The sequence below is a fragment of the Tursiops truncatus genome, chromosome 2 (assembly GCF_011762595.2).
Source record: "Tursiops truncatus isolate mTurTru1 chromosome 2, mTurTru1.mat.Y, whole genome shotgun sequence".
Taxonomy (NCBI): Eukaryota; Metazoa; Chordata; class Mammalia; order Artiodactyla; family Delphinidae; genus Tursiops; species Tursiops truncatus.
Genome location: NC_047035.1, coordinates 85,759,960 through 85,785,545, shown reverse-complemented (window position 1 = coordinate 85,785,545; position 25,586 = coordinate 85,759,960). Strand labels below are relative to the sequence as shown.

At 35.6% G+C, this 25,586-nt stretch overlaps 1 protein-coding gene and 1 pseudogene across 7 annotated transcripts in view; both read left to right on the top strand.

The window, feature by feature from the left end:
- Positions 1-25,586, top strand: part of UBR1 (ubiquitin protein ligase E3 component n-recognin 1) — a 166,798-nt gene that overhangs the window by 104,613 nt on the left and 36,599 nt on the right. For all 7 annotated transcript variants that reach the window (XM_073800837.1, XM_019935371.3, XM_019935370.3 and 4 more), the window contains 13 exons: positions 269-393; positions 2,630-2,682; positions 3,782-3,884; positions 4,745-4,793; positions 5,187-5,341; positions 6,872-6,971; positions 7,918-8,027; positions 11,192-11,278; positions 12,457-12,638; positions 16,669-16,874; positions 18,476-18,569; positions 19,338-19,487; positions 22,317-22,414. In XM_073800837.1, the coding sequence (XP_073656938.1) occupies positions 269-393; positions 2,630-2,682; positions 3,782-3,884; positions 4,745-4,793; positions 5,187-5,341; positions 6,872-6,971; positions 7,918-8,027; positions 11,192-11,278; positions 12,457-12,638; positions 16,669-16,874; positions 18,476-18,569; positions 19,338-19,487; positions 22,317-22,414 (1,512 nt within the window). The remainder of the gene's footprint in view (positions 1-268; positions 394-2,629; positions 2,683-3,781; positions 3,885-4,744; positions 4,794-5,186; positions 5,342-6,871; positions 6,972-7,917; positions 8,028-11,191; positions 11,279-12,456; positions 12,639-16,668; positions 16,875-18,475; positions 18,570-19,337; positions 19,488-22,316; positions 22,415-25,586) is intronic.
- Positions 8,575-10,805, top strand: LOC109550021 (large ribosomal subunit protein eL32-like; annotated as a pseudogene).

Sequence of the window (25,586 nt, the reverse complement as noted above, 5' to 3'; positions counted from 1 at the left end):
TTAATCAAGGGGCCTTGTTTATAATGTGTGAGTATGTGTATGTATATGTGTGTGTGTGTTTAAGTTAAGAGAAGGCCTGTGTTCTTCAGATCTCTTTCATTTTTCTTCCTCTTTTAGCAAAGAGACTCTTGTTCAGATTTAGGAACATATCCAAATAATTTTTGGTTACTATCTCATAGATTTGATTTAATGCAGTGTTCTTGATGGGAAGAGATTTAAATGGAAAGCAATTAATTGTTTTACTTTTTCTTTTCATTGTTTGTATTAGGAGAGCGTTATGTCCCTGGAGTGGGAAATGTGACCAAAGAAGAGGTCACAATGAGAGAAATTATTCACTTGCTTTGTATTGAACCCATGCCACACAGTGCCATTGCCAAAAATTTACCTGAGAATGTAAGTCCAGTTTTGTTTTTCACTCCATTCACCTCAAGATGGGATAGTTTTTTCTTTTTCTTTAATTGGAAGCCACTCGAAGTTTTAGGAAAATCTGTTTAGGAAATTTTCAGATATAAAACTCACCATTAATTTTTTTGTGGTATAAACTTTAATTCTGGCCTTTTGGGCATTAGGAAACATTTTAGAGACATTCTGACTGTTTAGAAAACATTTTAGAGCAGGAAACTCTTTGCTTTTTTGTTTTACTTTAACATAAATTTTCTCCAGAGGAAAAGGGGACTTCCTGAAATGCTGAGATTATTTGGGTGGTGTGTTAGTCTGGGTCTTCTGAGAAGCAGATGTCAAGACAAAAGATTTAAGATTTAATTAGGAACAATGACTATGAGAGAAATGGTGAGGAAACTGGGAAAGGCTGGGGGAGCCATCATACTGTGGTGCAAATCTGACTCCAGGTGAAGGAAAGAGGGAAGGAACGTTAGGTAGGACTGTCCTAGACTGCTGGGTAGTCTAATCAAGGCTTGTTGCCTTCCCATGTCTCCCGGAGTGAGCCTGCATTAGTATTTCTCTAGCTGGAGGTCTGCAGGGTGCAGTCTCATGGCTGACACAGGTGATACTTATGTTCAGTATTGCTGATATTGAAACAGTAATCCTAAAGATTATGAGTCATATTTTTCACTCCGAGATTTAATTTTGAATTAGAACAATGATTCTTAAAAGAGATTAGATTTACCTGTACTATCAAGGCTATCCAGAGAAGTAGAATGGAGGTAAGCTTTGACTGTTGGTCATTTTTCTTCCAACATACCTGTATCTTTTTCCAATTTCATTGTTAACTGATTCTCAAACTTTAACCATTTGGCATATCACCTTCATAATATTTGCACATCTGTCTACCAATTTTATAATTATTAATACAGTTTGTTTATTTATTTATTATTATTTTTGGCTGTGTTGGGTCTTTGTTGCTGTGCGTGGGCTTTCTCTAGTTGCAGCTAGCGGGGGCTACTCTTCGTTGAGTGCGCAGCCTTCTCATTGTGTTGGCTTCTCTTGTTGCGGAACACAGGCTCTAGGCACACGGGCTTCAGTAGTTGTGGCGTGCAGGCTCAGTAGTTGTGGCTCACGGGCTCAGTAGCTGTGACGCACGGGCTTAGTGGCTCCGCGGCATGGGGGATCTTCCCGGACCAGGGATTAAACCCACGTCCCCTGCATTGACAGGCAGATTCTTAACCACTGTGCCACCAGGGAAGTCCCTTATTAATACATTTTAAAATCAACTTACATTTTTCCTTAGCATCTTTCTAAGCAATATTACAATGAAATAGTAGGTTTAACATTCTAGATTAATTTTTTCCTAATACATGTTAAGATAAATGAATATTCAAAAATTTAAAAATATATAACTGTGTGCCACCTAAAATAATTTCACATACCAATAATGATACACATTCCGTATTTTGCAAAAAAAAAAAAAAAAAAGCTTTAGTGTCTACCCTAAGTTTTCACTGCTTATCTCAAGTATGTTTTTGAAGGAGGCTAAATTTAATTTTTGCAACACTATAGGAATCTATGAATTTGCTTTAGTATATTGACTAGGTCCTTATCCTGATTTTAAATGACTTCATTAAGAAAAAATTCCTTATTGGGACTTCCCTGGTGGTCCGGTGGTTAGGACTCCGTCCTTCCACTGCAGGGGCATGGGTTCGATCCCTGGTCGGGGAACTAAGATCCCACATGACCACGGCATGGCCAAAAAGAAACAACAAAAAAATTCCGAATTCAAGGAAAAATTCAGGCCAGTCAGAAAAAAATAAAATTATTATAATTGCAGAAGCCAGAATATATTTGGACATCTACATATGTGTTTTACCGTAGATCCTATTTATTTTGTTACCTTGGTTTTAGGGATTAGTACAGCATGGGCATGTGCTTAAATGATGTGGGTGATGAACATACTAGATAAAGAAAATAATAATTTCTTTGAATTACTGGTTGTATGTGTATATATATATGAGGGCAAACTTAGATTAAATTTCTTCCTTAAGCAGTTTATACATACATCTTACCTCTGTTAAGAAATTGGTCGTCCGACCTAATTTTTAAATATTGGAAATTGATCTTTTTTTATTGTTCATAAAACACTCAGGAATGCTATTGAAAGTGTATTTCAGTTCACAGTAAGAGAAGATAAAGTCATTACATGAAGGTAAAAATGACAAAAATGTTGTTTCAACAGGAAAATAATGAAACTGGCTTAGAGAATGTCATAAACAAAGTGGCCACATTTAAGTAAGTACTTAATATTTATGCTTATTCTGAAAGTTAGACCAATCTTTGTTCTTGTATTTCGGATACTTTGTAGAAGCTCTGAAGTTCTTTCCTGAACTCCCAAGGACAAAAACAAAGTACAGACAGAATGGGTGAGAACAAGGGACACACTGTAGGCACTTAGTACCTGTATGATGAAGAAATGAGTATTTTTGTCAAGTGAATGAGAAATGTCCATTTGTGATATTAGGTGACTTAAGTAAGCAAAAAAACCTTTCGATAGTCTCTTTCCCATCAATTCTAAGCCATGACTTCGTTTATTCTATTAAATTTTTATATTGTATTCTAATTTTAGACTTTGCTAGGATTAAAACATTATTTTGCAATCCTTTGATTCTTTGAGAGACAAAAAAATGGAAATAAGGTTTTAAGTGGATTAATTCTTGAAATTAAAAATTGATACTGGTAGTGAATTTTACTGTTATAGTAATATATTTATAGATAAATTGCTAGTTTCAAATAACCTTAAAAATAGAGTGTAGCTTTTTTATGCTCTAATATTGTTCAATAAAGTATTTCACTTACTTTGAAAGAGACCAAAAGCTGTTTAATGTGCAGAACAAATATGGTGTGCTCCTTTTGGCCTTAATGCTTTTCCTTATAGTTCTCTGTAGAGGATTCACCACTATATTTTCATTTACAATTCAATTTTCTACAGATATGATATCTTACTACCATTTTATATTTGACCTTAGACAATGCAAGCTGTAGTTGAACAGGAAATCTTGAACAGGCTTCGTTTTTAGCTTCTGAAGCCTTAGGGATTTAGGTAGGGTATGGGGTCAGATCTACGTAGTGTAAAATAAACTTCTTCAGATTTGTTTAAATTTCATAATTATGAAACACAGCTTAGCTGTTACCAGGACTTTGAGCTTACAGTGTAGGTTTTTAGTTTTACTCTTGAAATGAAATTTCTCATTTCAGTTTAAGCAAGTTGAATGAGATAAGGCTGATTTCTTTTCTTGATTTTGACTTTTATATTAACTTTTAGGTTCTTATTTTGTCTTACTCTATACTTCAAGAGCACTGCAGTTCACCTCTGTATTTTCTATCGTTTTAGGAAACCAGGTGTATCAGGACATGGAGTTTATGAGCTGAAAGATGAATCATTGAAAGACTTCAATATGTACTTTTATCATTACTCCAAAACACAACATAGCAAGGTAGGAAAAGTTATCCTCTTCAGTAAATAGCCTAAAATGCTTTATGCTTTCTAACTCCATAGAAAATTGCCTGGTTTTTCTGTAGTTTCATACTGGTTTTCATTATTAGAGCTCATTATCTTACCCAAGAAATTAAAATTGAATCAATAATGTTATCTAGTTCGTAGGAAATATTCACATTTTCCTGATTATACCAAAAATATTCTTTTAGTTGTGTTAGGGGTAGGAGGATTCAATCAAGGATCATGCACTTTATTTGCTGTCATGTTGCTATAGTCTCCTTTAATTTGGAATAATCTTTTTGCCTTTTTTTGTCTTTCATAACATTGACATTTCTGTGAGTATAGGCTAGTTGTCTTTTAGAATATCCTATATTCTGGATATGTCTGATTGTATTCTTGTGAGTAGATTCAAATTAAACATCTTAGGACAAAAATACTACATAAATGATATATTGCATCACATCAATAGGCACATATAATGTCTTTTTGTCCCATTAAGGGTTGATGTTAAGTTAGATCACTTAGTTACGGTAATATCTGGCTTTGTCCTTATAAAATGAATAATTTCCAGTTTGTCGTACAATGCCCTGTATATAATAGACACTAGGTAAATACTGTTGACTGAAAGAATGGGGACTAAATTAGTGATGAAGATTATTACCCATCTATTTTGCAGTGGCTTTCCCTAGGACAACCATTTTGTTTCTGGAATAAGGTAGCATTTGAATACATATTTCAGTATATAAAGTATTTTGGTAGGTTTGTGAATCTTTCCTGCCTGCTTCAAAGTACCCCATTTTTTTCATACTTGTCAAGTGGTATATTTTAAGATAGACTTTTTTTTTTAAATATATATAGGCTGAACACATGCAGAAGAAAAGGAGAAAACAGGAAAACAAAGATGAAGGTAAAAAATGAGACACTGAATTGACTCATTTTGACTATATGCTGTGATTTTGTATCAGCAAAGCATATAGTGTTTTGTTTTTGTTGTTTTTTGAGAGTGGGCAACTAATGGAAGTGCAAAGAACCCTTTGTTTCTTGCTCACATATTAAGGTATAGCCTACATCAGTGGTGATAGAATTTTAAATTTATAACAAATGGAGTTTATTTTGGGTGACTTACATAGTGACTTATTTCCCTTGACATTGATGTTTTCAGCGCTTTAAAGGTAACAAAGATCATGTGTTGTTTTGCGTGTAATATATGATTCTGACATTTGCAATTTAGCATGAAGGATAACCCAAATAAAATTGTACCTATTTGTCTCTCCTGACATTGATCTCCTACCCACTTTAGCACTACCACCACCTCCTCCTCCTGAATTCTGCCCTGCTTTCAGCAAAGCAGTTAACCTTCTCAATTGTGATATCATGATGTACATTCTCAGGACCATATTTGAGCAGGCAGTAGACCCAGATTCTAACTTGTGGACTGAAGGGATGCTCCAAATGGTATGTATACCGAAAATATTTTCTCTATTTCAAATACTTTCTCTACTTCATAGAGTTCTTGGAGGTCTGGAGAAGATCGGTAGTCTAACTTTCTGACTTCAGAACCACAACTAGAGCACCTGAGACCTAAGGGTCATTGAAAACAGCTTAGATGTGGCACAGATTTCCTTGTGACACATTCTCAAGTTTTTAGGATCATTACTCTTGAGAATCATTTACATTAAAAAAAAAGCAGAGAAAAATTTTAAAAAGGGCTGTTCCTGCTAATAATAAATTGGCATGTCATTATTGTATCATAGTTTTCTGTATTTTTATTTCACATTGTATTATCAGGAGACAGTATAATAAAGATTTGAAGACAGGTTTAGGCTTGAATTTACCTCACTTGGGTTAGCGCACTTCCCATTTAAGGAGCAAAGAGTAATTTCCCCATTGCTAAAATGGGTTTAAATATAATTATTTCATAGAGTTGTTATGAGAATTAGCTCATTAAATGGAAGCAGCTATTTTTTTCTTCATACTGTTATGGATAAGTTATTTAATAATGTCACCTTTGGTAGCTGTAATAGGATATTTATTTGTCATCTGCCAACTAAATTTCCTTGGCTGTTATTGGTCTGGAGGCTCTAAATGCTATCATACTCTATGTGTATCTCACTTTTTTTTTTTATAACAGCGGTAAATAAATGCAGTAAAAATTTCAACCCATAGAGATATATTTGAAATCAAAAGTTAAAATTTCTCTCCCTGCCTCCCATCGCCCTACCTAAAGGTTTGTATCATCTGAAAGTCGTTCCACATTAGAGCATATAGGCCTACCTCATGCTTATAGCTGTGTATTCCATTGTATGGACATCTATGATGCATTTAACTATCTCCTGTTAATAGACATTTAGGTTGTTTTTAGGTCTTTGTATAACAAAGAACACTAAAATGAACATTGTTGTACAAATATCTTTGTACACTTAAGTGAGTGACTCTGTTACACGAATTCCTAGCACTAGGTCTGTACCTTTACATTTTTGATAGATATTGTCTAATTGGCCTCCAAAAATGTTATACTGATTTACTTTCCCATTACCAGTGTGGTGAAGAGTGCCTGCTTCCTAACACCTTTGCCAGCTCTGTATTTTACTAAGCTCTAAAATATTTGCCTTTTTTTTTTTTTTTGCCATTTTAATAGGTGAAAAACAGATGATCTTGTTTCACTCACATTTCTTTAATTTTAAGTGAACTTGAACCCTTTTTTTTTTGGCCGTGCCATGTGGCTTGCGGGAACTTCCCCGACCTGGGATTGAACCCAGGCCACGGCAGTGGAAGCCCAGAATCCTAACCACTAGTCCACCAGGCAACTCCCAAGATTGAACATTTTTCATATGTGTATATTTCATTTCTTTTTCTGTGAACTGCTTGTTCATAACCTTTGCACATTTTTTACCCATCAGATTGCTTATTTTTTTACCTCCATTTAAAATGTATTTACCTGAAGAAGCACAGTTTTAAAGATCTTGTCCTACTTTCCTTTTTCAGGCGTTTCATATTCTGGCATTGGGCTTACTAGAAGAAAAGCAACAGCTTCAAAAATCTCCCGAAGAAGAAGTGACATTTGACTTTTACCATAAGGCCTCAAGTATGTTTTAGTATCATTTTCAACACAGTTTCAGCTATTTGCCAATTTGTAACAGAAAGTTTAGCTCTGACAGGATTTTAATCTGTTAGTCCTTAAGACGGAAAACTCTGAAATTGTTTTAAGTCTTTTCGTAGCATTTTTAGTTTTTAACATTTTCAGTAACACAGGTATGTTTTTTAATCCCCATGGCAGTCCTTTTACTGCATGATCTCACCCCCCTTTTGGGGGTGCTGCATGCATTGATGGTTTCTTACTTTCATTCCTTGTCTCAGTATTATCAAATATTTGCTGCTATCTCAACCATAATGTTTATACTACCCATCTATGGAAGATATTAATGTTCCTGAATTTAAAATGATTGCAGAAGTCTGAGTGAATGATAATGTGTTTGTTTTGCACAATTTTCAATGTGGAAGAGCAGGATAGGTTTAGATTAGATTTTTCTTAAACGCTACATGATTAAGACAGTTTTTTCAGAGCACATTCTAGGAACATTGATTTATAAGATCAATAAGACAAAAACATCTCATTTTCTATTTAAACACTATTTTTTAGATTCTTGACTACATCATAAACCTATTCAGTTTATGGATAGGACAGCTCCCACTTCCATATTTTTGGGAGCTTTGGTTCTCAGTAAGTACTTTTAGACAGTGAGCCAAGTAGAGGGAAGGCAAAAGATATATCATTAAGGGTAGTTTTCACTTAGCAGCCCCAGTGGAACATGTACAAGAGAGACCTAAAGTAATTCCGGTTTTTCAAGTTCTTTAATTTAATACTTAGTACTTCATGTAATTGTAGATTCTTCCATTGAAAAATTAATGTAGTTAAGGGATTGACTGCAAACTTTGGTTATCAATGTGAATAACATTAACTATAAATTATAATTTATACATAATTATGAAGATATATGTTCATGATATATACTTTTTGTGTTTTAAAAAAGGATTGGGAAGTTCAGCCATGAATGCTCAGAATATACAAATGCTTTTAGAAAAACTCAAGGGAATTCCCCAGTTAGAAGGCCAGAAGGACATGATTACATGGATACTCCAGGTAAAACTGAAAAATAAACTGATCATTATCTTGGTTTAAATATTTAAGAATCTTCTGCTTGCCTTTAAGATTAAACCATAATATTCTCTAATTGTAAAATCATTTACTACTGATTTTCATGATCACTCATAATTTTTCATGTTAGTAATCCTATTTTCCGTATGTTTTAGTGAGGGCTCTTTTTAATAAATTAACATTTATTCGTTTCATTATTCAGTAAATACGTATTGGGTACCTGCTTATGTGCCATGTTCATTTCTAGGCTCCGAAAAAGACAGATAAGGTGCTTGCTATCATGTTGCAAACATTGAGCTATAGACAATAAACAAAAAAATTATCAGAATAATTCAGTAGATGAGTAGGGGTAACTTTAGATGGGTAATCAGAAAAGGCCTCTTTTAGGTGGTAACACTGGAACTGAATGACATGGAGCCAGTCTTACAAGAATCTTGAAAAGTCCTCCAGAATGAGGGAGCAGCAATGCGGAAGCTCTAAGGAGGCCAGAAAGAAGGCTAGTGTGACTGGAACATAATGGGGGAGGGAGAGAAAGGTAGGCAGCAAGGTCAGAGGCACAGCCGGGGCCAGGTCATATAGGACCTTACAGGTCAGGGGTAAATGGATTATAGGGACAAGAGTAAACACAGGGTAACCATTAGAAGATTATTGCAGTAATCCTGGTGAGAAATGAGCATGACTTCAGCTAGAAAGCAGATGGCAAGAAGCTGGACTGATTCACGTATAATGTGATAGTAGGAGCTATAGAAATTGCTGATACATTAGATGGAAGAAGTGAGAGAAATCAAAATGACTCCTAATTTGGAGTTTGAACTATTGGGTGGATGGCAGTGCCTTTGGGGAGGAGTGAATGAGGGGTAGGGAGAGAGGTCAGGAATGTTACTTTAATGGAAAACCCTCCAAATGGAAACATGAAGCCAAGGTTATGGAGCTTCCTTTCACGGTATTTATGAAAATATTTTTATGTTATCAGCTAGATATTATGTTGATAATTAGAATATAGGGTGGGGCTTCCCTGGTGGCGCAGTGGTTGGGAGTCCGCCTGCCGATGCAGGGGACGCAGGTTCGTGCCCCGGTCCAGGAAGATCCCACATGCTGCGGAGCAGCTGGGCCCGGCTGGGCCCGTGAGCCATGGCCGATGAGCCTGCGCGTCTGGAGCCTGTGCTCCGCAACGGGAGAGGCCACAACAGTGAGAGGCCCGCATACCACAAAAAAAAAAAAAAAAGAATATAGGGTGGTTACATCAATTGGGGATCTTTGTACTGATTTGTACTTCAAGCAGTTAGTCCTTTTTATTACTTAATCAGAGACACTCCTTAAACAAGTGTGATATAATTTGATATGTAACTATAAGGTAATGATGTTATCAAGATTTCTCTTGAAGTAGATTTCATGAATATTTACTATTTTTCTTAAACCTACCAATATAATCATTTTAAAATATAAAACAAAAACAAATAAAAGAAGTAAAGTAGATAACTATTCTATAGATTTTACTCATATGTAGAATATTAAATTAAATAAATGAACAGATCAAACCAAACAAAATCAAGCACATAGATACAGAAAACAGAGTAGTGATTACCAGAGGGAAGGGAGTAGGGGCAGAGTGAAATGGGCTAAGGGGGTCAACTGTATCATAATGGATGGAAACTAAGTTTTTGGTGGTGTGCATGCTGTAGTGTATAGAGATGTAGAAATACAACATTGTACACATGAAACTTGTATAATGTTATAAACCAATGATACCGCAATTTTAAAAAAGTCAATTGAGCCATCAATTAGTCCAACATTTATATCCTATGGACCTGGTGTTATAAATTGGAGATCTGGTCCTGAAAGTTCATTTTTCCATTACAATACCAAAGTCCATTGTCAAAATATATAAAAATCACAAATATCTGTTCTTATAAACATTAGATACTTTATCCAAATGGTTAATATAAAGTTTTGTTTTAAGTTCCTTGTGGGAGTTTTTTCCACATGAGACTGAGGCTCTTTCAAAATATAAATACTACAAGTTTTATGGATGTGCTGTCCTATTTCTGAAATCTTGATATTGTTAAAAAGAATGAGATAGCTCTTCCTTGGCACTGCCTGCGGAGGTGGCGGCCGTCTCCTACTTGGCATCATGGCTACCCTCATGAAGCCCAAGATTGTCAAAAAGAGGACCAAGAAGTTCATCTAGCACCAGTCAGGCCAGTGTTTCAAAATTAAGTGTAACTGGCAGAAACCCAGAGGTATTGACAGTAGGGTGCTCAGAAGATTCAAGGGCCAGATCTTGATGGGAGCAACAAGAAAACAAAGCACATGCTGCCCAGTGGCTTCCGGAAGTTCCTAGTCCACAACATCGAGGAGCTTGAAGTGCTGCTATGCAACAAATCATACTCTACTGAGACTGCTCACAATGTCTCCTCCAAGAACTGTAAAGCCATTGTAGAGAGAGCAGCCCAGCTGGCCACCAGAGTCACCAATCTTTGTGCCAGGTTGTGCAGTGAAGAAAATGAGTACACAGCTCATGTGCACGTTGTATTTGTGTCAATAAAACCATAAAACTCAGACAAAAAAAAGAGTAAGATAGATCTGTATAAGCTGTTTTGCAAACACCTCTAAAGATAAATGATGAAGTGAAAAAGGAAAGTAGGAAACAGTGTATATAGTAGGATCGGTTTTTATGAGAATATATGTAAATATAAAGAAATATATATTCTGATTTTTTTCCTGAAAAGAAATACTAATTATCTTTAATTTAGTTGATTGTGGGGAGAGGGACTGGCATCAGGAAGAAAAGGTATCACTTTCCATATTGTATCTTTGTCTTTATATGTCTTTGCACTAAAAATGTTATTTTAAATTTTAAAAAATTTCCATAGCAAAAGCAGAGGTATGCTCACCCCTGCAGACTGATTCAGCTGATTTTTGCTATCCCCAACCTTCTTCTTAGCTGGATTGCTATTTATTATGTATTTGCAGGTATTTCTCTCTCTCTCTCTGTGTGTGTGTGTGTGTGTGTGTGTAAATATATATAAATAGCTTAAGTTTAAGTCAAAGACATTTGGAGACATGATGACAAAATCAGTTGAGTGAATTTCTCTGTTCCTGATCAATCTAACCATATCTTTTTTTAACATTTCATCTGTTTTTCACAGATGTTTGACACCGTGAAGCGATTAAGAGAAAAATCTTGTTTAATTGTAGCAACTACATCAGGATCAGAATCTATTAAAAATGATGAGGTAATAACATTATAATGATGATGACGTTCATCTCTGTCTTTGAACTTTACTGGTATAAGGGAGCTGCTTCTTTTTGTGAGAAGGAACCTGTTTATTGTAAGGTATATAAGATGTCTACTATTGTTCATTGTGTTTCTGTACCACAGGGATTAGTGGTAGTTGACATACATAGTTATCCAATATAATATATATATTTCACAAAAGTAGAGGAAATTGATGTTCAGTGCAGCGCTGTTGAAAATACCATATTTTATTAATTTTTGAAATATTTTAATGTCTGAAATTGGAATATGTCTTATAATCCTTGCCTTCTTATTATTTAATCAGCAGCATTCTTAGTGGAACACAAGATTATGGTGCATCTAAGATTTAATGAAACGCAGTAATCTTTACGTTATGAATTTCCATAATATAACGAATCAGGTTTTGATGATTCTAATCTCAAAATCATTAGAATATTATTACTTGTGGTTATTAACTATCTTTCCTAAAAGAAAAACACTGGACTTAAGTTAAAATAAATAAAAAGACACCAATGCATTTCAGTAATGTTGTTAAAGTTCTCATTCTTAGCAATGTGTTAAGTAGTAACTGTTAGACATCAAGTTGGCTTTAAATTGATTAAATGTCAGTGGTTAAATGATTGACAAATCATTCAAAATTATTATTATTATTATTATTTTTTTTTTTTGTGGTACGCGGGCCTCTCACTGCTGTGGCCTCTCCTGTTGCGGAGCACAGGCTCCAGATGCGCAGGCTCAGCGGCCATGGCTCACGGGCCCAGCCGCTCCACGGCATGTGGGATCTTCCCAGACCGGGGCACGAACCCATGTCCCCTGCATTGGCAGGTGGACTCTCAACCACTGCGCCACCAGGGAAGCCCTCAAAATTATTATTTCATTTAATTTTGTTTCTTAATATACCTGCATTGAATATAAAAAGCAGTTTATTAGATATTTAAGATACTTGGCATTTTAAGTTAAAAAAATGTTTTAATAAGTTAAATTATTGAAGTAACCAGTGGAACAATTAATTGTAAGATGTGATGGAGCCTGTATGTTAATTTTGAGTCATCAGATTGAATCTGAGTTTACTCTAGGAAATTTTGCCTGACTGAACAGTATATGTAAATTTTCACAATGGATCTTACCTAATTTTTCTGGTCTTTTAATACCCAGATCACTCATGATAAAGAAAAAGCAGAACGAAAAAGAAAAGCTGAAGCTGCTAGGCTTCATCGCCAGAAGATCATGGCTCAGATGTCCGCCTTACAGAAGAACTTTATTGAAACTCACAAACTCATGTATGACAGTACGTCAGAAATGTCTGGGAAAGAAGACTCCATTATGGAGGAAGAGAGGTAAAATAAAGCAAAACTAAAAATTAGCAACCCAGTTTCTTGTAGGAAAAATTACATATTCACTTTAAATAATATTTTTTCAAAATATATTTCAAAGTAAGAGAAATCACACTATTTTTAAGCTAGCAAGGGCACAGTGAAGCCTCTTACTGGATGTAATTTTATGTTGATAAACTGTTCAAGTGCACAATGAAGTTAGTCGGGAACCTTTATGCACAAAAAGGCATGACGATGGAAACAGCAAAGATAGAAATCATCTCCTGTTATCTTGTACGTGCGGACTTCTTTAGGTACACATTTATGTATCAGTTCATATATTCCACATCATTTTTATGAGTTCTGGTAAAAATGACTGCTGCTATTACAGATTGAAAAAAAACCCTTCACTTGAAAAAGATGGTCCATGTTAATTTTTCCTTTTTTCTAAAAAAGAAAGAAGGCAACGCCTATAGTTTTAGTCATGGAGAGCACATTGGAATGGGAATTAGTAAACCTCGTTTTCTGACTATGACACTATGCTGTGCTCTTGGGGAAATCTGTTAACTTTCTGAGAGTAGTGTTTTGTGGGCTGTTATTTAGATACAGTGAGAAAAGGGAGGAGGCAAAATAATGGTTCTTTGAAAAGCATTCCAATTTAAAATATTGAAAATCCCTTCTATGCTTATTTTTAAAAACAAGCTTTCACTGCTCCTTAAAACAATGTGTGTTGTGGATACTTTTAGGAAATTGTGCTTCTGCAATAACAGTAGACAGTAAACATTATACTTTACATAATATGTCTGTAATCCTGAAGCTGAGTATGCTAACAAAGAACCACAAAGAATACTGACTCTATATCTTAAAGATTAAAATTATGGTGGTAAACTATCCTGGGATGACAACATCCCAGTAATAAAACTAGAAACTAATACAAAACTTTAAACAACAAGCAGAAGTCCCAACCCTCTTGATATTACCTATGAACAATATAACATTTAGAAAGTAATGAACAAGAGACTACTGTATATTTATTCAAACAAGAGGATGTAAGCAGAAATGTACTCAGAATTAATTAATGGCCCTAGTGCTTTCATAATATATTTTTATTGCCTGATTGATTGTACACATAAAATTGTGTATGTGTTCTCACTGAAAACAATTCACATAACACAGTAAGTCTCCTTTGACCGTCCTCTGCATTCCTGATCTTTCTCCACAGATAACCATTGTGATAATAACTGTGGTTCTAGGTGTCTTTCTATGCATTTGTAAACATGTGTACGTGAATAATAATGAGTCTTGTTTTGTGTGTTTTAGTGGCTTTTTAAAATTTTACCATCCTTTTTTGTTCTGTGGGTTGCTTTTTCATTCAGTGTCTTTTAAATCTTTTCATGTCAATACAGATAGACCTTTAGAGTAGATTCTACATCATTCTTTATGACTGCTGCATAGTATTCCATAGTATGGATATATAATATTTTATTTATCATATTTTGGACATTTAAGTTGTTTTTCCCTTGTTCCCCAGTTTTCCCATATTACAAACAATGTGTCAGAACATTTTTGTATGTTCCCCCTTACACAACCCTACAAGTACTTCTCAAGGGTGGAATCTAATAAATGAAAGGGCTGGGTCATAATTATTTAAAATTTTAATAGATACTGCCACATTGCCCTCCAAAGTAGTTTCACCAATTTCTACTCCCAGCAGTGTATGAAGAGTTCCTGTTTCTTTCATTCTCACCAATACTTAAAATTATCAGTACTTGAAAATATTTGGTATAATCAAAATTATAAATTTGTGCCCTTCTGAAATTCCCTGATTGGTTAGTACTAGGTTGAGCATCTTTTCTTATAATTATTCACTAGCCTGTTAAATTTTGTCTTCTGAGAATTGCCTCTTATTATCCTTTGCCCATGTCTATTGGATACTTTACTTTTATCTTACTGATTTCTAGAAGTCCTTTAAAATTATGGATATTAAAGTTTGTTTCATGTTTCTCATATGTTGTTCCTGTTTATTTAACATTAATTATGAAATTTTAGCCATAGCAAAGTTTTCAGTGTTGATAAAGACAGATTTGTCAGTCTTTTCGAGTTTTAACTTTTTGTATCTTGCTTAAGAAGGCTTTTCCTATCCCAAAGTCACAAATATATTCTCTTACATGTTTTAAATGTAATTACATTTTTCATTTACATTACATTTACAAATTTACATTTACAAATTACATTTACATTTAAAATTTTAATTACAGTTATATTAACACATTTTCCTTTTAAAAATCAAATGTTAGAGATAAAGCTAAAGTTCCATTTGAGTACTGGCCCAAATCCTGCACCCCTTTCTGCCCTTCCTCAGAGATACTCTGGTTATAAGTTTTATGTATATCTTATAAGAATTTTTACTGTGCTATTAGATACAAATATATGTAACCATAGAAATTATATAGTGTCATTCAGCCTTTTGTTTTATTTGCATAAATGTTATTATGCATGTATCATTCTTCAGTTTCCCATTTTCATTTAATATTATGTCTTGGAAATCTGTATATGTATATTCTTACATACAAAACAAGCTCAGGGACTTCCCTGGCGGTCCGGTGGTTAAGACAACGTGCTCACAATGAGGGGGCCTGGGTTCAATCCCTGGTCAGGGAACTAGATCCTGCATGCTGCGACTAAGAGCCCGGATGCCGCAACTAAGACCCAGGGTGGCCAAATAAATAAATTAATTAATAAAATAATAAAAAAAACAAGCTTAGCATTCCTCATTCTTGGCATTTGGACAGCAGTTCTTATGCCTAATGAATTGCAGGGCATTTAGCATTTCTGGCCCTTTATCCACTGAAGTGCAGTAGTGCCCCCTAGTCCTTATGATAACCAAAAAGTTAACTTTACTCACATGTTGCTGAACCCCTCCTAAAAAGTAGTAAGTACCACACCTAGCTGAGACCCACCTTTTAAAAACTTCATACTATTCTGTATTATGTAATTTCATGTATACTGATGATAACCATTTAAGTTATTTCCAGTTTGTTGGATGATATATGATATCTCAGGGAGCTTCTTGCATGGATAGCGAGGCAGTATTACACGGCATGGCCTGTGAAGTCAGATCATCTGGGTTAAATCCTGGCCCGGTTACTTCCTAGATGAATCATTAGATAAGTCTCTTACCATCTCTAGGCCTCAGATTCTTCATCTGAAAAATAGAGATAATAATAGTACCTGCCTTATAGGATTGTTGGAAGGATTAAATGAGGTAACAAAGTATTTGAAACAGTGCCTCACATTACAATTAGTGCTTTGTAAGTATTTACTCTTATTTATTATTGTACACATTGAATACATCTTATGAATTGCTAAGTCACTAAGATGTATATTTTAAATTTTAATAGCTACCAAAGTAGAACAGAAACTTCAATGCCTAATAAGAGGGAATGGATAAAACCATTATGGCACATCTAGTGAGAGTACTGTGCAGCCATTTAAAAATAATGTTTCTGAAGCAAATTTCATGACATGAGAAAACAGCTAAGATATAAGTGAATAAAGCAGGACACAAACCGTATATGTAATGTGATCTTAATTATGTAAAAAATGTTATAAATAGAAAGCAGACTGGAAGGACATGTACAAGTCGTTATTTCTAGGTTGTGAGAGTATGATGCTTTTTATTTTCTTCTTTATATTTTTCTAGACTTTCCAAAATTTCTTAATAAGTATGTATTACTTTTATAATCAGAAAAAACAGATTCACAGCTTCTTGGTACAGTAAGTTAACTATAATTATAATATGCATTCTACTTTGTGATCTGCTTTTTCTCTTTTTGCACTTATCAACACAGAATGTATTTTCTAGTAAGCAAATTAACTGATAAAAGTCAGAAAAATCAAGGGGGAAGATTTTAAGCTAATATTGCTAAATATAATTTTTATTTTATTTTTTTTATTCTTAAAGTTCTTGCCCTAAAGTTACTTAAAATCTACCAAAATATAAAGACAAGTGACCAAAACATGTGTCCTCATTTCTGGTCGTTTCTCTTGCTAGCACCCCAGCAGTCAGTGACTACTGTAAAATTGCTTTGGGTCCTAAACGGGGTCCGTCTGTTACTGAAAAGGAGGTGCTGACATGCATCCTCTGCCAAGAAGAACAAGAGGTGAAACTAGAAAATAATGCCATGGTATTATCGGCCTGTGTCCAGAAATCCACCGCCTTAACCCAGCACAGGGGAAAACCCATAGAACTCTCAGGGGGTATGTATTGTTTAATAAATGTCTTTTTGAGCCTTTCTTTTCATACTTGTGTAATTAGAAAAAATACTATCTGAAAGAAGTTTGGGAGTGAGATTGTATTTAGCCTTATTTGGTCAGATCACATTTTACCCATTTATAAAATGGACGCTAGATTTTTACATGCCATTTTGGCTCCTTTGTCTGTTTTTTAAAATTTTGGTTAACACATGGCCACGTTGCTCATTCTGTCTCTTTCTATCTATCTCCATTTCTTTTTGCTGAACCATTTGCAAGTAGGAATTCATGACATTTCCCTAAATATTCCCTAAATATTTCCACATGCATTTTCTAAAACTAAAGATAATCTATTATATATCTAGCATACCAGTATAACATTTAAGAAAATTACTAATTCAGTAATATCATCTAATATAAAATCCATATTTGAATTTCCCCAACTACCCTCAAAATGTCTTTTTTTAGCTAGACTTTTTTTTCCATTTAGGATTCAGACATGTTTCCTATGTTGCTTATTTTATGTCTGTTTTAATCTAGAATAGTCACTTGCCTTTTTTTTTTTCATCATAAGTTTTTTGAAGAATGCAGGCCAGTTTTCCTGTACAGTGTCTTACATTGTGGATTTGTCTGGTTGTTGCCATGTGGTTAGGTTCTTGTTAAACATTTTCTTGGCTGGAGTACTTATTACATAATATGTTGTAATTCTTATATCACATCAGGAGTTAGCTGCTTTATTTTTTAAATACCCTTGGAATAATAATAATGATAAAAAAGGTTAACATCTAATGAATACTCACCATGTGCCAGGCACTGGTTAAGTGCTTTATGTGTATTTACTCACTTAATCTTCATAACAGCCCTGTGATTTAGGTACCAGTATTGGCTCAATTTACAGATGAAGAAACTGAGGCACAGAGAAATTAACTAACTTGTCAGAAGCCACAAATTATAAATGGTGAAATCAGGTTTTGAACCCCATAGTCTGTGCTCTTAGCCAGTAGATTATATTGCCTCTAAATATCCCTTAAAGTTACCGAGTCAAATCACTTTTAAAATACAAAAGTAAACTGTGCTTGAATCATAGAAAATTGCTTCAACAACCAAGATAATGCAACTTAAAGCCTAATGTTAATACATCAAGAATAGAAGTTGTGGGCTTCCCTGGTGGCGCAGTGGTTGAGAGTCCACCTGCCGATGCAGGGGACACGGGTTCGTGCCCCGGTCCGGGAAGATCCCACATGCCGCGGAGCGGCTGGGCCTGTGAGCCATGGCCGCTGAGCCTGCGCATCCGGAGCCTGTGCTCCGCAACGTGAGAGGCCACAACAGTGAGAGGCCTGCGTACCGCAAAAAAAAAAAAAAAGAATAGAAGTTGTCATTAATCCATACTAATCACACCTGGAAGTCTAGCTTTATATTTTCCTCTTTTTACTTACTCTTAAGAATATATATACTACTGCCATGATATTGTGACACTTTTATTGGACATTCCTAAGAAAGTTTATGATTAGAATTTTAGACCTGATAACCTCTTTTTTTGTTTGGTTTCTTTTTATGATTGTGGGGCAGATGAATACATACCTCATGTTTTTGTCTTTCTGTATCAGAAACCGTGGACCCACTTTTCATGGATTCGGACTTGGCATATGGAACTTACACAGGAAGCTGTGGTCATGTAATGCATGCAGTGTGCTGGCAGAAGTAAGTTGTCCTTCTGACATGTTCTTGAAAGAAGCTAGGAATATTGAAGTTCTCTAAAGGCCACAAAAAGGCATGTTTTCTCGTGTCTTCTTTTTTTCTTATTTGAATAATTGAAGCAGTTTTAATTACTGATTTTGTTTGCATGATACTCATTATAGTATCACCCTTAGAAATTGGTGTGTAAAGTTATCAACTTAAAATTTTCACTGTACTTGCTTTGCACAAACTAATTAGTCTCTTTTGATCAGTATTTGTATAAAAGAAGTAATAATCTTTATAAAAATCTCATTCCCCTCAAAACATAGAAGGAAAAGTACCTTTGAGGTAGAATAGGGGACATGAAGTTCTAGTTGTATATCTGGAAGAGATAAAAGTTCAGAAATATAATTCCTGCGAAATATTTTGTGTAGGGTTTACCTTTTTGGCATCAGATTAAAATACATAATTTTCCTGTAATAGCCCTTACTACTTCAGTTGGTCATTGGAAACTGAGGGAGGTAGTATCTGTATTGTATCTCCATGCTGTTGAGGCAGGAGACAAGTTATAATTCAGTAAAACTACTTTAAATTTGTTTCTGCCCTGATGTGTCCTCCAGTTTGTCCCCAAAAGAATGGGCGTCCTATTTCTTCTATAATTATAATTCGTGTATTTTTGCATGTAGATTCTAAAGATGTTTATTGAGGCAAAAATTCCAGATTTTTTTCAGTTGAATTAGAGCAAAGATACATGTGTAGTTTTGAATGGACCTATGTCTTGGAATTTTGCAGGTATTTTGAAGCTGTACAGCTGAGCTCTCAGCAACGCATTCATGTTGACCTTTTTGACTTAGAGAGTGGAGAATATCTTTGCCCTCTTTGCAAGTCTCTGTGCAATACTGTGATCCCCATTATTCCTTTGCAACCTCAAAGGATAAGCAGGTATATTTTAATTTATGTTTTGGTTAATTTTTTTTAAGTTGTCTTTAATCCTTTTGTTGTGACTGTTTTAATTAGATTGCTAATTCCTTTTTTGCTATTTAATTAATACTTTTTCATTTTATAACTTGTATTCAACTTTAAAAATATGATAAAAGCCCCAATTTTTGGTTTCTAAAGGAACTGGAACATTCATTTACTCAAGTCTACATGTTTTGTATCTGTCTTCCAACAGCCATTAAAGTAATAGAACTTTGATCTCCATCTTAGCACTCACAGAAGGAAGAAAGTTGCAAAGAAGATCCATTCCTTTCTTATAGTCCTTTGCCAGCATTAGAGTTGCTATTAGGAGTTTGGTTGCTCTGCAGGTCTTTGTATTATTATTTCTATTCTATTTTTCTGAAGATCCAAATGCTGTAGTTGTAGAGACATGGACAAAAGGTTAACTATAAAGGTAAATAAACACGATAGGTTCATCTATGGATAGTTTTTTAGTGTTTAGAATAAATTTTTAAACTTTTATATTCTGACCATCTGTGAATAGAATTTAATAGCAGATTTATTAGTTTTTTTATGACAACTAGAACATGTAATTGTATATTTCTGTATTCTCACTATTCTACATGATGATAACAGTACTATTTATTATTATTATTATTTCAGTTTTTTTTAACTCAGTGACTTTGTAGTGATAGACCTAAGTTTTTCTAAAGAAAATGATTTTATTGATAAAACACTTTTAACTTGTTTTCACAGCATAAGAGTTCAAAGGTGATAGGTTTGGCAATCAGAGTCAGTAAGTAGTTGCTCTGTCTCTCCTATTCCATGTCATTAGAAAACATAATTTTGAATTGTTTTCTATTTAGTGTATTGGGACATAGAATGTCATCTTTTAGGAAGAAGGTGACATCACAAAGATTTATCTTTTATTTATTTATTTATTTTAGTTTTATTTATTTTTTGGCTGTGTTGGGTCTTCGTTGCTGCACATGGGCTTTCTCTAGTTGTGGTGAACGGGGGCTACTTACTCTTCATTGTGGTGTGCAGGCTTCTCTTTGTGGTAGCTTCTCTTGTTGCCAGGCACGGGCTCTAGGCACGCAGGCTTCAGTAGTTGCAATGCGTGGGCTCAGTAGTTGTGGCTTACGGGCTCTAGAGCGCGGGCTCAGTAGTTGTGGCTCACAGGCTCAGTTGCTCTGCAGCATGTGGGATCTTCCCAGACCAGGGCTCAGACCGTGTCGCCTGCATTGGCAGGTGGATTCTTAACCACTATGCCATCAGGGAAGTCCTCCTTGATATCTTTAAGAATAGGATGCTTCAGGGAAGTCCTTTCTAAAGTTAGACTGATCCTTACAACTAGGTCTCTTCAAACCCTGTGACACTTTTAGTCTGTAGTAACAATTTTGTTACTTAGGATCTGAAATACATAATTATACATAACATTTTTATTAGGCATTTGAACTTACCTGTATAGTTGGAATATATTTGCCTCTTTTGTTAGAAAATCAACATGAGTATAACCTAAGATACTAAAGTTAAGAGCATATAAAAAACTTTATCAAAACTAATAATAAGCTAGCATTTTTAAAGAAAATTGGTCATAACAAATCAGAGTACACTTTCATTTCTGAGAACTGAAAAAATTCTTAGATCAAATTTGTGCCCAGAGATGTGAATTTTGGCACAGTTCATTGTATATTTTAACTTCACTTAAAGCTGTCCTTTCAGTAAGCAAATCTCTACTTTATAGTCCTTTTTAATAGCACTGTTTCTGGTCCCCCTTGGTTGTTAATAGCAGTTTGGGTCAAACCCCTGCCCTTACGGAATTTATATTACAGAGAGGAGAGACCAATGGTAAACATAAAAATACAGAGTATTGAGTAGTGAGAAATACAGAGAAAAACTAAATTGGCAGCATAAAGGGCTAGAGACAGACCAGTGCATGAGGTTCTCTACAGATTGAGTCGGCAGGGAGCTCCTCTCCGAGATGGTGACGTTTGGATAGAGACCTGAATAAAGTGAAGGACAAGCAGTGCTACTCTCTGAGAGAAGAGAATTCTAAGAACAGGCAATATCAAGAGCAAAGACCCTGAAGTAGGAGCACATCAGCGTGTTGAAGGTGAAGCAAGAAGGCAGCAGGTTCAAGGCACAGGAAGAAGGCAGTACGCTTGGAATGGAGCAAGCAAGGAACCAGATCCTAAAAGGGCTTATGAGCTAAGATTTGAAGTTAGAACTGTATTTTATGTGTGATGGAAAACCATTGGAATGTTTTGGATAGGGAAGTGATACAATCTGATTTACATTTTTAAAAGATCTTGCTGGCGGTTGTGTGATGAATGTATAGATAATAAAGAAGCACTGCTGTGGAAGCAGGAAGAACAGTCTATTGAAGTAGTCCAGGTGATGGATAGTGTAACTTGGATTAGGGTAGTAATGATGGAGATAGAAAGAAGTGATCAACTTGGAATACATTTAGAAGATGAAACCTGCAAGACTAGCTGATAGATTAGAACGTGGTGTGTGAAGGAATCAGATATATCAGTGGTGATACCTAGTTTTTGACTTGAGCAGCTAGAATGGTGATTTCATTTACTGACATTTATTACTTCCAGGTGATGGGTGTATGGGTGGTATCTTGTTCTTTGTACTTTAAAATTTTTCTTCCCTCCCAAAACTACATTTTTAGGCACCAGTGTTTCTATGACCTAGGAAGCTAATCTGGAGGAGTTTGACTTTTTCATACAGCCGTTTATCCATGGAAAGACCCTACAAATTCAGCTTTTCAGTTTGACTTTGTGCCAATGGCTTTAATAATTTTTAAATATCATTTTTCAGTGAGAATACAGAAGCTCTTGCTCAACTTTTGACCCTGGCACGATGGATACAGACTGTTCTGGCCAGAATAACAGGTTATAATATGAAACATGCTAAAGGTTTGCTTAAAATTATTTTATATTTAGCTGTATGAGATTCAAGTGTCAGAGTCTTTATTTTTTTGAAAGTACTTATTGCTCTAAAATATGGTTTGTACATACAGATTTGTTAAATATTAGGAAATAGGTTTTTTTAGACCAAGGCTAAGTTTGGCTTAAATCACTTTACTCAATTTAATAATTTTTCATACTATGAGGCAGTATGGACAGTAATTAATCTGGAGTCACAATGCTTGGATTTAAGTCTTAGATCTATCACTTACTATCTGTGTGATCTTGGACAAGTTACTTAACCTCTCTGTGCCTCAGCTTTCTTATTTGCAAAGTGGGAATGATAATAGTACCTATCTCATTGATTGAAGGATTGAGTTATCCTACATAAAGTAGAACAGTGCATGGTACATAGTAAATACTATATAAGTGTTAACTATTATTAATACTGTTAATATGTTGTAATTAATATTAATAACAACAAACATTTGGAAATTATTACCCCATTTATATATTCTTCACAGTTGAGAGATAAGACTACCTAAAGGCTCAGAGAAGTAAACAATGGCAGGCAGATTGGGGTGGAAGTAAAAATCTGAGGAATGTTTAGTACAGGCAGTGAGTTTCCTGGGGTTTTTTTGTTCCTCCTTTATTTCCCGGTTTTGACCCTGGGGTAGCCTGAGTCACAGAACTATGCAGTGGACATGAACAGTAAAAAATCCAGGAGAGATGCCATCTTTCTGGCTAGAGGACTGGAAAAGAAGCCCCTCAGAGCTGGAGAGTGTAAAGGGAATTCTTTTTTTTTTTTCCGCGTCTTTATTGGAGTATAATTGCTTTACAATGGTGTGCTTCTGCTTTATAACAAAGTGAATCAGTTATACATACATATATATCCCCATATCTCTTCCCTCTTGCATCTCCCTCCCTCCCACCCTCCCTATCCCACCCCCCCAATCCCACCCCTCTAGGTGGTCACAAAGCACCGAGCTGATCTCCCTGTGCTATGCAGCTGCTTCCCACTAGCTATCAGTTTTACATTTGGTAGTGTATATATGTCCATGCCACTTGTTGTGTTTTTTTCCCTCTCTTTTGGCTCTTTCCCAAGGCCAGCTTCAGTCATGGAACTGCACTGCCATGGTGGCCACATAAATATCTAAAATCCCAAGAGAAAACCAGTCTTACTTGTCAAAAGATCTGGGAGAAATGGGACCACTATATTCCAAAAAATTCTGGGTGAATCCTCATTATTTTTTTCTTTGCCTCACAGCTTCACCGCAAGGTTAGCCCCAGTCAGCACAGGGGACTAAAACTGAGAGAAATTGGTCATTTTGACCAGAGGAACTGGGAAGAAGGGCCCCTTGGAGCTAGAGAGTACAGGGGGAATCCCAGAGAGGAGAGAGTTGTAGAAGGGAATCTCCTACTTTTGAGACAAACACAAGTCCTGAGCTCAGCTCCAAGCTGCACTTGTGTGGAACAGGCCCAAAGAAGCATAGCAACAGCTTTGAGACTGAAGCTGCATTAAACCACCACTCAAGTTCCAGACTAAGCCCTGAGTAGTACATGTACTGGCAGACCCAAACAGCATAGCAAAGGCTCTGAAAACTAACATTGGAACCACCACTTACAGGGAGTGAGACAGAACTTGTTGAACCTGATTTGGGTTGGGTTGATTGCCTACTAGAACAACAACAAAAAAGGTACATTTTTCCAGAGAATGTTAATGCGGACCAGTAATGTTCAATATATTCACAATGTAATATTCAAAGTATCCAAGACACAATCCAGAATTACTGAAGCTACAGAGAACCAGGAGAATCTGACCAACTCTCAAGGAAAAAAACAGTCAACCAACTGCCAATCCTGAGATGTTTTAGTGTTGAACTTTTCAGACAAAAAGTATAAAGCAGCTTTATAGTCATGAAACATGAAATAAAGGTGAACACTCGTGAAGTGAATGGAAAAATAGGAGTTCTCATCAGGAAAAAATAGAAACTATAAAAAAAGAACCAAATGGAGATAACAAAATTGAAAAAATACTATATGAATTAAAAAATTAACTGAATGGGGGCTTCCCTGGTGGTGCAGTGGTTAAGAATCCGCCTGCCAATGCAGGGGACATGGGTTCGAGCCCTGGTCTGGGAAGATCCCACATGCTACAGAGCAACTAAGCCCGTGCACCACAACTACTGAAGCCTGCGCGCCTAGAGCCCATGAGCCACAGCTACTGAAGCCAGCACGCCACAACTCCTGAGCCCGTGTGCTGCAACTACTGAAGCCTGCGCGCCTAGAGCCTGTGCTCCCCAACAAGAGAAGCCACCTTAATGAGAAGCCCTCGCACCAGAATGAAGGGTAACCCCCGCTCGCAACAACTAGAGAAAGCCCGCGCACAGCAACGAAGACGCAGCGCAGCCCAAAAATTAATTAATTAAATCTTTTAGAAAAAAAGAATACAATTTTAACTGAATGGGCTCAGTAGTAGAATGGAGACGGTGAGATAAGAGTCAGTGAATTTGAAATTAGATCAGGGGAAATTACACAATGAAGAATGGACAGAAAAGTGATGCAGAAAAGCGATGCAGTATCCTTAGGGACATATGGAACATTTTTTTCTTCCCTTTAGCCCAACATTTGTGTCATTGAAGTCCTGAAAAGAAAAAGGATGGTACAGAAAAAATAGTGAGGAAATAATAGCTGGAAACTTTCCAAACTTAGAGAAAGACTTAAATTTATAGGTTTAAGAAGCTCAGTGAACTTCAAACTTAAAAGCATACCTAGATAGATCATACCCAAACTGCTGAAAACCAGAGATGAAGAAAAGAATCTCAAGAGCCACCAGAAGAAAACAAGTCATTTCACATACGGGAATAACAATTCTAATTTGATAAGGAAATGGAGCCACAAAGAGGTTTAGTATTTACCCAAGGTCTTAGTAACAGTCACTGGCAGAGCTAGGATTCATACCCAGGCAGCTTGGCTCCAGATCCTTGTTCTTATTCACTAACACATGCTGCCTTACTAATAGAATACTATGCATTTGTTAAAAATAGAAATATAGAGGGTCAGTTACTGATGTGGAAGACATTTATGATCTGTTAGTGAAAAAACAAGATACAGAACAGTACTAGAGATGTTGTCCTTTTTAAAAAAAATCTACACGTGTAACATTTATATGGAGAACAGA